The 13348-nt window shown below is 45.1% G+C and overlaps 3 protein-coding genes across 3 annotated transcripts in view; 2 read left to right on the top strand and 1 right to left on the bottom strand.

The window, feature by feature from the left end:
* The window catches only part of LOC144483379 (uncharacterized), a 148681-nt gene that overhangs the window by 60882 nt on the left and 74451 nt on the right, over window positions 1–13348 (top strand). The gene's annotated exons all lie outside the window — the stretch shown is intronic.
* LOC144483339 (uncharacterized) lies at window positions 765–9487 on the bottom strand. Its single transcript, XM_078202055.1, has 3 exons — window positions 9239–9487; window positions 7854–8023; window positions 765–2149 (listed from the first exon to the last, which is right to left on the bottom strand). Exons 1-3 carry the CDS (start codon window positions 9485–9487, stop codon window positions 1231–1233), a joined length of 1338 nt encoding a protein of 445 aa, XP_078058181.1. The 3' UTR covers window positions 765–1230.
* On the top strand, window positions 10147–11977 carry LOC144483374 (uncharacterized). Its single transcript, XM_078202093.1, has one exon. The coding sequence runs from the start codon at window positions 10149–10151 to the stop codon at window positions 11052–11054; it is 906 nt and encodes a 301-aa protein (XP_078058219.1). The 5' UTR covers window positions 10147–10148; the 3' UTR covers window positions 11055–11977.

The following is a 13348-nucleotide window of genomic DNA, read 5'->3' as shown; positions in this document are numbered from 1 at the left end:
TAGATAATGTGCTCAGCTTGATGAGTATTTCCTGTTGTTATTGATGTGGATCATTCAGAAACAATGGACTCTGATGATGTCACCCAGTCATGGTATGATGATGTCATAGAGACTATTACATCACAGCAGAGCCTGAGTAGTGAAAACAGTTTTGTTCCAGGTGGGAGGTGATGGCCCAATGGTATTATCCCTGGACTTAATCCATAAACTCAGCTAATGTTCTGGGGACCGGGTTCAAATCCCACCACAGCAAGTGGTGTAATTTGAACAAAGAACAAGAAAAAAGAAAATTATAGCACAGGAACAGGCTCTTTGGCCCTCCAAGCCTGCACTGATTATGCTGCCCATCTGAACTAAACAGGCCTCCGGGGACCATATTCCTCTATTCCCATCTTATTCATGCATTTGTCCAGGTGTCCCTTAAAAGTCACTATCATATCTGCTTCCACTACCTCCCCCGGCAGCGAGTTCCAGGCACCTGTCACTCTCTTAAAAAAAAACTTGCCTCGTACATTTAATTCAATAAAAATAATTGAATTCAATAAAAAAAAATCAGAATTAAGAATCTACTGCTGACCATGAAACCATTGTCAATTGTCAGAAAAAAACCATTTGGTTCAGTAAAGCAAAAAGTAAAGTTTATTTATTAGTCACAAGAAGGCTTACATTAACAGTGCAGTGAAGTTACTGTGAAATTCCCCTGGTTGCCACACTCCGACATTTGTTCGAGTCAATGCATCGGACCAGCATGTCTTTCAGACTGTGGGAGGAAACCGGAGCACCCGGAGGAAACCCACGCAGAGAACGTGCAAACTCCACACAGACAGTGACCCAAGCTGGGAATCGAACCCGAGTCCCGGGCGCTGTGAGACAACAGTGCTAACCACTGTGCCACCCCATGAATGTCCGTTTGGGGAAGGAAATCTGCTGTCCTTACCTGTCTGGCCTACATGTGACTCCAGAGCCACAGCAATGTGACTGACTGTCAACTGCCCTCTGAAATGGCCTAGTGAGCCACTCAGTTCGATGGTAACTGGGGATGGGCAATAAATGCTGGCCATGCAGTGACGCCCATGTCCCACAAATGCATAAAAAATCCTCACAGTTTAAATTCACACAGACATTCTGTCTCCTTTTGTAATTACCACTCACTTCACCAGTTTAAATAAATGGACGTCAATGAACATAATTCATTCCTGGATGTGATTTACAGTAAAATCCAGTCACTGATTATTTGTGAACTCGCTGGTGACTCATCAGGGTGGATGAGCGAGTGAATCTCTTCCCACACACGAAGCAGGTGAATGGTCTCTCCCCAGTGTGAATTCGCTGGTGTCTCTGCAGGGTGGCTGATTGAGTGAATCCTTTCTCACACTGCAAACAGATGAATGGCTTCTCCCCAGTGTGAACCCGCTGGTGTGCAGTCAGTTGACATAATTGTCTGAACCCAGTCCCGCAGTGAGAGCACCTGAACGGTCTCTCGTCAGTGTGAACAAGCTGATGGCGCATCAGGTCCACAGAACCTTTATAGCATTTCTCACAGTCAGCACATTTAAAAGGTCTCTCGTCAGTGTGAACTTGCTGGTGTTTCAGCAGAGTGGACGAATCGCTGAATCCCTTCCCACATTTGGAGCAGGTGAATGTTCTCTCCCCTGTGTGAACTCGATGGTGTTGTAGAAGCCCTGATGATCGAGTGAATCTCTTCCCACATTTGAAACAGATGAACGGCTTCTCCCCAGTGTGAATTCGCTGATGTGCAGTGAGTTCAGATGATTGTCTGAACCCAGTCTCACAGTGAGAGCATCTGAAGGGTCTCTCGTCAGTGTGAACATGCTGATGTCGCATTAGATTCTGAGAACTTTTATAGCACTTCCCACAGTCCAGGCATTTAAACGGTCTCTCATCAGAGTGAACTTGCTGATGTTTCAGCAGAGTGGATGAATCAGTAAATCCCTTCCCACACTTGGAGCAGGTGAATGGCCTCTCCCCAGTGTGAACTCGGTGGTGTTGTTGCAGCCCAGATGATCGAGTGAATCCCTTCCCACACTCGGGACAGGTGAATGGCTTCTGCGCATTATGAACACGCTGGTGCCTCAACAGGTTGGATGACCAAGTGAATCCCTTCCCACACTCAGGGCAGGTGAACGGCCTCTCCCCAGTGTGACAGGGCTGATGAGTTTCCAGCTCAGACAGGGATCTGAATCCCTGCTCACAGTCCCCAGATTTCCATGGTTTATCTACACTGTGAACATTGCTGTTTTCTTGCATGTTAAAAACCCGATGATATTCAGATCCTGATGTGATGTTTGGTTTCAGTTTCCCTGTCTGCAAATCTTCCCCTTCTAACGCCCTGTGAAATTGATTTAAAACAGAAAAAATGGAGTGAGAGAGAACTCACAAAAACAGAAAGGCAGGTTGTGAAATTGAGCTGGTTTTACCTCCAATTTCCCACCCCCTCCCCGAATCCTTTGATTCCCTGAAAAATCTCTCCAGCTCTGGGCTAGAATTTTCCTCCATTTTAATCCTGGGAAAACTGCAGTTATTGTCACCGCTCTCTGCTACAAATTCTACCCATTGACTCCATCCCTCTCCTCGGAAACTGTCTGAGACTGAGCCACAACCATAGCAAAATATTTCACCCAACCTGAGAATCTGACCACAAATCCACATCATTACCAAGACCAGTTCCACCTCAGTAACATCACCCAACTCCAGTCTACTCTCAGTTCATCTGCGGCTGAAACCATCACCCATTCCTTTGTTTTGATTTGATTTGATTTATTATTGTCACATGTATTAGTATACAGTGAAAAGTATTGTTTCCTGCGCGCTATACAAAGCATACCGTTCATAGAGAAGGAAATGAGACTGTAGTGCTACAGTCATAGATAGGGTGTCGAGAAAGATCAACTTAATGCAACGTAGGTCCATTCAAAAGTCTGATGGCAGCAGGGAAGAAGCTGTCCTTGAGTCGGTCGGTACGTGACCTCAGACTTTTGTATCTTTTTCCCGGGAGAGAGAATGTCCGGGGTGCATGCGGTCCTTAATTATGCCGGCTGCTTTAGCGAGGCAGCAGGAAGCAGGAAGTGTAGACAGAGTCAATGGATGGGACGCTGGTTTGCGTGATGTATTGGGCTCCATTCACAACCTTCTGTAGTTCCTTTGCGGTCTTGGGCAGAGCAGGAGCCATATCAAACTGATGCTAATGCTTTCTATGGTGCATCTGTAAAGGTTGGTGAGAATCGTAGCGAACATGCCAAATTTCATAGTCATACAGGTTTACAGCATGGAAACAGGCCCTTCGGCCCAACTTGTCCATGCTGCCCTTTTTTTAAACCCCGAAGCTCGTCCCAATTGTCTGCATTTGGCCCATATCCCTCTATACCCATCTTACCCATGTAACTGTCTAAACGTTTTTTAAAAGACAAAATTGTACCCGCCTCTACTACTGCCTCTGGCAGCTTGTTCCACACACTCACCACCCTCTGCGTGAAAAACATTGCCCCTCTGGATCCTTTTTGTATCTCTCTCCTCTCACCTTAAACCTATGCCCTCTAGTTTTAGACTCCCCTACTTTGGGAAAAGATATTGACTATCCAGCTGATCTGTGCCCCTCATTATTTTATAGACCTCTATAAGATCACCCCTCAGCCTTCTACGCGCCAGAGAAAAAAAGTCCCAGTCTATCCATCCTCTCCTTATAACTCAAATCATCAAGTCCCGGTAGCATCCTAGTAAATGTCTTCTGCACTCTTTCTAGTTTAATAACATCCTTTCTATAATCGGGTGACCAGGACTGAACACAATATTCCAAGTGTGGCCTTACCAATGTCTTGTACAACTTCAACAACTCCTGTATTCAATGTTCTGACCAATGAAACCAAGCATGCTGAATGCCTTCTTCACCACTCTGTCCACCTCTGACTCCACTGTCAATGAGCTGTGAACCTGTACCCTGAGATGTCTTTGTTCTGTATCTCTCCCCAATGGCCTACCATTAACTGTGTAAGTCCTGCCCTGGTTCAATCTACCAAAATGCAATACCTCGCATTTATCTAAATTAAACTCCATCTGCCATTCGTCAGCTCACTGACCTAATTGATCAAGATCCTGTTGCAATCCGAGATAACCTTCTTCACTGTCCACTATGCCACCAATCTTGGTGTCATCTGCAAACTTACAAACCATGCCTCCAAAATTCTCATCCAAATCATTAATATAAATGACAAATAACAGTGGACCCAGCACCGATCCCTGAGGCACTCCGCTGGTCACAGGTCTCCAGTTTGAAAAACAACCCTCTACAACTACCCTCTGGCTTCTGTCATCAAGCCTGCATAGACTGGGACTTTTTCCTCTGGAGCGTAGGAGGCTTTGGAGTGATCTTATAGAGGTCTATAAAATAATGAGGGGCATAGATCAGCGAGATACTCAATAACTTTTCCCAAAGTCTAAAACTAGAGTGCCTCGGTTTAAGGTGAGAGGGAAGAGATACAAAAGGGTCCAGAGGGGCAACTTTTTCACAGAGGTGGCGAGTGTCTGGAACAAGCTGCCAGAGGTAGTAGTAGAGGTGGGTACAATTTTGTCTTTTGAAAAACGTTTAGACAGTTACGAGCAAGATTGCTGTCGAGGGATATGGGCCAAATGCGGGCAATTCGGACTCGCTTAGTCGTTTAAAAAAAGGGGCAGCATGGACAAGTTGAGCCAAAGGGCCTGTTTCCATGCTGTTAACCTCTATGACTCTAGAGGTGCTGGGTGCCTGGAATGCACTGCCAGTGAAGGGGGTGGAAGCAGGCACCTTAGCAATGTTCAAGGTGTATCTAGATAGACAGACAGGAGGTGAACAGAGAGATAGAAGCTCTATTGGCACAGGCTCGGTGGGCCCAAGTGCCTGTTACTGTGCTGTATTGTTCCTTGAACATTCTAAGGAACAAGGTCAAGGAAACAATCTTAAACTCTAACATGTGAATGAAGCTTTATTTTAAAAATGAATGCTGTAATCACCCAAATGCTTGTGGAAACTGCATAACTAGCAGAAATTGTTTAAACTAAGAATTTCTTCTCTCATTTTGATAAGCTACAGGACATTATATTCCGTCAAATCTGGCTCAAGAATAAGGTCGATTGTTCAGTCTGATCAAGGTGAATAAGAAAGAAGCCTATTGTCTTCCATCGTGTGTCTTTTTGAACCAGTGAATCTTGTATTAACCAAATGAATTAAAGAATCCTGTATTAATTAGCTACCAGTCAGTAACAGATGATTGTATTAAGTTACAATTAATGAATCAGTAGTTATAGTAAAAGGCTGAGTTTTATTTACTGTAAAAATGTAAAAGCTTATTGCTGTGTATGTAAAGAATGTGCAATGAAGATAAATGTACTGGCGAGAGGGACCTTCAAACTCTTCAATATTTGAAACTGTATGAACAAGGGATTGTATGGAATCAGGTAAAGGGATAGTCTGAAACAATTATGTTGTATTCCTGAATAAGATGAAGAGAAAAGGTGGTGTAAATATTGGGGATTCAATTGAATTAATCTCATCAAATTGACCAATTGTCATGTCAAACAGGCCCAACTCTGATGTAAGGGGATAAAAGTAGAGGTTCCAAAGGTCTTCCCTGCTGGCCAAATACTGAAGAGTCCCGAGGCTGAGTTTCAAGGAAATTCCTGTCTAAGAAGAAGCCAGACTCCCGAGGCTGAATTCCACAAAAAGTCCTGTCAAAGAAGGAGCCAGAGAGGGTTAACCTTCCAGACTGATCACCCACATCAAGTTATAAAAGCCAATGTCTTAAAGTTGTTCAGTAAACCTCTCTCATTGAATAAACTTATTTTTAAATTTACTATCCAGAGAATTCTGCCTTTGTCTTAATTGGTTAAAGTCTTGTCTGAACCAAAGTGAATTTAATAAATGACAAGATGGGGGTGGCTGAAATTAATTCAGTTCCAGATAACAAGATCAGAGAACATAAATCTTCAATTTATAAACTTACATTTCTACAGAGCCTTTCACAACCACAGGACATCCCAACATACCAGTGTGTTTAATTCTATCCTGATTGTTATAAAGTTAGTTTCTCTGTGCGGTCTGTTTGATTTATTATTGTCACATGTATTAGTATACAGCGAAAAATATTGTTTCTTGTGCGCTGTACAGACAAAGCATACTGTACATTGGGAAGGAGAGAGTGCAGAATGTTGTGATACAGTCATAGCGAGGGTGTAGAGAAAGATCAACTGAGGTAGGTTTGCAATCAATAGCCTTTTCCAGCTCAAGTGACAATTTCAGGGGAGCAACTTTGATGATGGGAAGGCCAACTACTCTCCTGATCCCATCATACACAGCACAGAGATTTCTGTTGCCAAGACAATTTGTATTTCTTGAAATAGGCTGATCCAATGATTATTTGCACATTCGCTCCCTGTTTTTTACATATTTGTCCTGGCACGGTAGCACAGTGGTTAGCACTGCTGCTTCACAGCTCCAGGGTCCCGGGTTCGATTCCCAGCTCGGGTCACTGTCTGTGTGGAGTTTGCACATTCTCCTCGTGTCTGCGTGGGTTTCTTCCGGGTGCTCCGGTTTCCTCCCACAGTCCAAAGATGTGCGGGTTAGGTTGATTGGCCAGGTTAAAAAAAAAGAAAATTGCCCCTTAGAGTCCTGGGATGTGTAGGTTAGAGGGATTAGCGGGTAAAATATGTGGGGGTAGAGCCTGGGTGGGATTGTGGTCGGTGCAGACTCGATGGGCCGAATGGCCTCCTTCTGCACTGTAGGGTTTCTATGACTTCTATTCTATGATTCAAGTGACACAGTGTTCCAGCTGTTCGGTTGATGTTGTACTTCAGGTAGGCTTTGCTTTTTGCTTCAATGACAGATGTCATCTCTGCTGAGTGGGTCTCAAACCATCTTTGCAACTTTTACCAAATGTTAGCGCTGCTGTGTCAGAAATGAATGAACTCAGCGACTTCCAAGTTTCATCAGTAACAGTGTTGATTGATGAAGATTTTACTGATGTGACTGTGAAATATTTTTCTGTTTTGTTCAATGTACCTTGATAATGTACTGGAGTTCCCATTGTAAAGAATATTTAAGTCAGTGAGAATTGTCAGCAAGGATTAATCAGCATTTTCTAATTGGAGCTGGAACCTTTCAACACTGAGTTGTAGATTTTGCATCAACGATCAACATGGAATTCAAGTGGAGGTTGATAATTTTATTGTGAACTAGTACCTGTCGAGAGTTCTTGAGTTCGAGAGAAAGATCACAGATGGTGCTTTTAAATAGGGACTCAGCAGCCCCAAAAATCAAGGGATATCCACAATATTACAGTTCTGTCTGCGATAGGGCTGTTAACACCAGCAGAAACAAACCAAATAAAAAATAGACTAACAATCCTCGGTGTGCTTAACAGCAAATAACAATATAATCCAACTCCTGCAGTCACTTGTGAACGCTCTGGTGTGTCTGCAGATTGGCTGACCGAGTGAAACCCTTTCCACACACACAGCAGGTAAACAACCTCTCGCCAGTGTGAACCCGCTTTGTACATTCAGATCAGATGAAGATCTGAAACTCTTTTCACAGAGAGTTCAGCTGAATGGCTTCTCCCCAGTGCGAACTCGCTGGTGTGACCAAAGCCCAGATGACCGAGTGAAGCCCTTCCCACACAGGGAGCAGTTGAATGATGATTTTCCTGGTGTGAATTCGCTGGTGTGCAGTGAGGTCGGAAGACTGCCTGAATTTCTTTCCACAGTGAGTGCAGTTGAACAGACTCTCCTCAGTGTAAACTTACTGGTGTAACATGAGGCTGGCCGACTGAGTGAATCCCTTCCCCCACACAGCGCAGGTGAATGGCCTCTCCCCAGTGTGAGTGCGTTGGTGTGCAGTGAGTGCGGATAACTGCCCAAAGCTCTTTCCACAGGAGGTGCAGCTGAATGGTTTCTCCTCAGTGTGAATTCTCTTGTGTATTTCCAGGTTGGCTGACTGAGTGAATTCCATCCCACACTCGGAGCAGGTGAATGATTTCTCCCCAGTGTGAACACGTTTCTGTGCACTGAGGTTGGATGAAGACCTGAAGCTCTTCCCACAGGAAGTGCAGCTGTGTGGCTTCTTCCCAGTGTGATTTCTCTGGTATGTTAGCAGGGTGAGATAACTGAGTAAATTCCTTCCCACAGACAGAGCAGGGGTATGGCCTCTCCTCAGTGTGAACTCTGTGATGTGACCAAAGGCCAGACGACTGAGTAAATCCTTTCTCACATATGGAGCAGATGAATTGCTTCTCCCTCGTGTGAGTGGTTGGTATATTAACAGGATGGAGGACTGGGTGAATCTCATTCCACGGAGCAGCTGAATGGTCTCATCCCAGTGTGAATTTGCTGATGTGCAGTGAGGGTAGATGACTGTTTAAACCTCCTTTCACAGTATGTGCAGCCATACGGTCTTTCCTCAGTGTGAATTCGCAGGTATGACTCGAGGCTTACTGCCTTAATAAATCCTTTTCCACACACACAAGAGGTGAATAGCTTCTCCCCAGCGTGACTGCGTCAATGGATTTCCAGCAGACATGGATAATAGAATCCTTCACCACAATCCTCACATTTCCGCAGTCTCTCTGTGATGCTGTTCCCAGTGTGACTGTGTTGATGGATTTCCAGGTGGGATGGATAATTGAATCCCTTCTCACAGTCCCCACATTTCCAGTTTCTTCATGGTGCCGGTGCCCTTGTGTCTCTCCGGGTTGGACAATCAGTTGAAGCCTCGTTCACACACACAACACATGTACAGTTTCTCCTCGCTGTGAATGGTGCGATGTTTTTCAGGCTGAGTAACTGGTTGAAGCTCTTTCCATAGTTAGCTCACTCGAACACTCTCACTCGTGTGTGTGTCTCGGTGCTTTTCCAGTCACACTGATGTTTGAAATCTTTTCCCACAGACCGAACAGAGAAACATTTCTCCTTCCACATTCAGAGGTCAATGATATTCAGCTCCTGATAAATCTGTCAGATTTTGATGTTTATTTTAATTTGTGTAAATCCTCCCCTGGAAAATGGTTTGAAAAGAGTGCTCACAACAAGTACAGGATAGAAATTCAGAACAGACAAGTCTCGTTTCTCTGGAATATTCTCTCCCCCAATTTGTCAATCCCAGTCTCTGTCCCGCTCCAAGATGGCTGCGGCCGGTTGCCTGGGTAACCCGCACCTTGCAACGGGGATAAGCTCCGCCCGCTCACTATACCCTCACCAAGATGGCCACCCTTGCAGGACATCTGAACCAGACCCACTTCCTCTCCCAAGATGGCGACGACCAGTTGCCTAGGTAACCCAGGCCCATTACCGGGGAGGAAGCTCCGCCTCTCTGAGCGCCCTCATTCACACTCGTAAGATGGCAGCGAGCGAGCCCGCCGCCCTTGGGCGTGTCCCCGCGGGAAAGGCGGGGCCCCCGGCCTCGGCCAGAAGTTGGTGCCGTTTTCATTGCAGCCGTGGTTTCCATTCCTCACCCTCCCCTACACCATGACTAACACTGAGCATGCTCAGAGCGCACGCTGCATTCGCCAGGCTCACAACCGCCTTACCATTGCCGCGCATGCTCCACTCCCGACCTGGCCGCCCCACATTCACTCTGATTGGTTGGAGGACCAGCCGCTCCCGCTCGGTCCTCCAGCCCCGCCCCCTCTTCCTATTGGTCCGCAGCTGCCGTCAATCAGTCCCCGGGCATTGTGATGTGGAGCATGCGCAGTGTCATTGCTGGCCTTGGCGCTTGTTTGTCCCGGAGAAGCGGAGTTTGTGAACTGTTTCTACAGGAGATCAGAAGAGAAGGATTTGCAGATGTGAAACGTCAGATCATGCTCTGGTTGAGTAACTCCATTCATCAGCATCTGAATATCATCGGTCTTTGAATGTGGAAGGATAAATGATCAACTGTTCTAAAAGAACACATTTCAAACATCAGTGACTGGAAAAGCACCGAGACACACACACACACACCCGAGTGAGTGTTCCAGTGAGCTGACTGTGGAAAGAGCTTTAACCAGTTATTCAGCTTGAGAAAACATTGTAAAATACAAGGTGAGGAAAAACCATACATTTGTTCAATGTTTGGACAAGACTTGAACTGATTGTCCAACCTGGAGAGACACACGGACACCGGTACCATGGAGAAACGGTGGAGATGTGAAGATTGTGGGAAAGGATTCAATTATCCATCCCTGCTGGAAAACCATCAACGCAGTCACACTGGGGAGAGGCCATTCACCTGTTCTATATGTGGGAAAGGATTCACTCAGTCATCCAACCTATCATTACACCAGCGAGTTCACACGGGGAAGAGGGCATTCACCTGCTCTGTGTGTGGGAAGGCTTTCACTCAGTTATCTGGTCTTTTGTCACACCAGCGAATTCACAACGAGGAGAAGCCATTCAGCTGCACTACCTGTGGAAAGAGGTTCAGGCATTCTTCAGCACTCACGGCACACCAACGCACTCACACTGGGGAGGGACTGTTCACCTGCCCTGAGTGTGGAAAGAGATTCACTCAGTCATCCAACTTCACATTACACCAGCGAGTTCACACTGGGGAGAGGCCTTTCACCTGCTCCATGTGTGGGGAGGGATTCACTGGGTCATCCCACCTGCTGTCACACCAGCGGATTCACACTCAAAAGCCATTCAGCTGCACTTCCTGTGGAAAGAGTTTCAGACAGGCAACCTCTCTCGTTGCACACCAACGGATTCACACTGGGGAGAGACCATTTACTTGTTCCATGTGTGGGAAGGGATTCACAGTTTTACCCACCCTGCTGAGACACCAACGAATTCACACTGAGGAGAAGCCATTCAGCTGCACTGACTGTGGAAAGAGTTTCAGGCAGTCATCCAATCTTGTTTTACACCAGCGATTTCACACTGGAGAGAGGCCATTCAGCTGCTCCGTGTGTGGGAAAGGATTCAATCGGTCATCCAACCTCACTGCTCAGCAGCGAGTTCACACTGGACAGAGGCCGTTCACTTGCTCCGTGCCTGGGGTTCAACCTGCTGGCTCACCAATGCACTCACACTAAGAGACCATTCAACTGCTCTGTGTGTGGGAAGGGATTCACTCAGTCACAATGGTTCCTGAGACATCAGCAAGTTCATTAGTGACTGCAGGGGTTGGATTCTGCTGTTACTGCTGCTGTTTATCTTGTTTAGTATTGATACGTGGTTTTGTTCCTGCTGATATGACTGGCTGGGGTTTAATATTCTGGCGATGTCACCAATTTTCAGGGCTTCAGGGTCCATTTTTGACAACACCATTTCTTTTAATTCAAGAACTTTCAACAGGAATTCTGTTACAACAAAATTATAAACTTTTCCTTTAATCCTAAATTGTTCTTTGGTGGAAAATCTACAATTCTGTGCCTGAAAGGTTCTACTTCGGGCATCAAAATATATATTTTTAAATGACTGGTTTGAGATTTTCTCAAGAGCTACTCTTTGATTTTCAGAGCCTTCTCTTTCACTCTCACTAACTCCTTTATTAGTGATGTACTCACATAGTAATATTACAAAGGGTTGTGTGTTCTGAACGTACCCCAGTCCATCACGCAAACCAGTCTCCCATCGATTGACTCTCTCTACACTTCCCACTGCCTCAGAAAGCAGCCAGCATAATCAAGAACCCCTCATACCCCGGACCTTCTCTCTTCCACCTGCTTCTGTCGAGAAAAAGATACAAAAGTCTGAAAACACCTGCCAACTAATTCAAAAACAACTTCCTTGCTGCATCAGAACTTTGACTGGACCTACCGTATATTAAGCTGATCTTTCCCTTCACCATACCTGTAACTACAGCACTATATTCTGCACCGTATCCTTTCCTTTTCCCCTCTGTACTCTATGAACAGTATGCTTTGTTTGTCTAGTACATAAGAAACAATACTTTTCACTGTATCCTAGTACATGCAACACTAATAAATTAAATCAAATATTGATGATGTATTCTCTCAGTAACAATACCTTTTGTATTTTGTTGAATTTTGTCGTGTTTACTTCATTACATGGGTAAGATAGCACAGATGCCACATACAGTGGAGATATTATAGAACATAGAACAGTACAGCACAGAGCAGGCCCTTCGGCCCACGATGTTGTGCCGAGCTTTATCTGAAACCAAGATCAAGCTATCCCACTCCCTATCATCCTGGTGTGCTCCATGTGCCTATCCAATAACCGCTTAAATGTTCCTAAAGTGTCTGACTCCACTATCACTGCAGGCAGTCCATTCCACACCCCAACCACTCTCTGCGTAAACTTAGAATCTATATATAAAATGTATTGTGTCAATTTATTTTAAATAAATCTCCCTTCCTCCACTTCCAAAATGTGATTTCAAACTATTTGACACATTTGGGATTGAGGCACGTATGTGTAACCCCTGGATGGTGAGTTGGGAGGAGGTGAAAGTGCAGCTGTTACATCTCCTGCACTTGCAGGAGAAGCTGCCTTGGGAAGTTTATAAGTTCTTTATTTCTAAAATAAGCATATTGTAGAAAGGCTCTGACTCGTGTATGGTCTCAGTGTGTGACTGCCTCATTGACATTCTGTTTTCACTGACTGTTGATAAGTCGAAGTTGCTGCCGACTGTATTCTCTCTTTGGAAAGCTGGATTGAAAATGTAATGTTTGACAGGGTTTATATCAAATCCCCTGATAGTTATATTAGCCCACCATCAAATAAAACATGTTCTAATATTCTGTGTCAGTGACGTTCTGGATAAAAACAGTCATCAAAGTAGATTAAACACATTCCACTTTGTTAAACGAAGTGAATGAGATGCTGGTGGTCTTTGGTTTCGGGTTTTACTCATTTTATTGGAAACTGCTCATTTCATAAAGCATTTTTATATTTAGTAAATAGGTGCAGACGGTTATTGGTTCAGACGGGGGAGCAGGAAAAAAACTCACATAATTCTGATCTTCATTGTGTGTGAATTTACATTCAAAACCCATTGATAACCTCACTGCACAATCAGCTCTGACCAGGGCTTCCATATGTTGTCACTGAGCATTAATCAGCAAAAGGAGTGGCACAGCAGTTATGCCACACAGCTCCAGGGACCCGTGTTCAAATCCAGCTTGGGTGACTGTCTGTCATGCTCTCCCCATGTCAGTGTGGATTCTCTTTGGGTGCTCTGGTTTCCTCCTACAGTCCAAAGATGTGCAGGTTAGATGGATTAGCCATGGTAATGTGTGGGGTTGGAGGGATAGAGCAGACGAGAGGGTCTGGGTGAGATACTCTGTCAGAGAGTCAATGCAGGCTCGATAGGCCGAATAGCCTCTTCTGAACTGCAGGGATTCCATGATTCTATGAACAG

The sequence above is a fragment of the Mustelus asterias genome, unplaced genomic scaffold (assembly GCF_964213995.1).
Source record: "Mustelus asterias unplaced genomic scaffold, sMusAst1.hap1.1 HAP1_SCAFFOLD_63, whole genome shotgun sequence".
Lineage (NCBI taxonomy): Eukaryota > Metazoa > Chordata > Chondrichthyes > Carcharhiniformes > Triakidae > Mustelus > Mustelus asterias.
The sequence above is the reverse complement of the archived record's forward strand: the minus strand, read 5'-3'. Positions and strand labels throughout refer to the sequence as shown.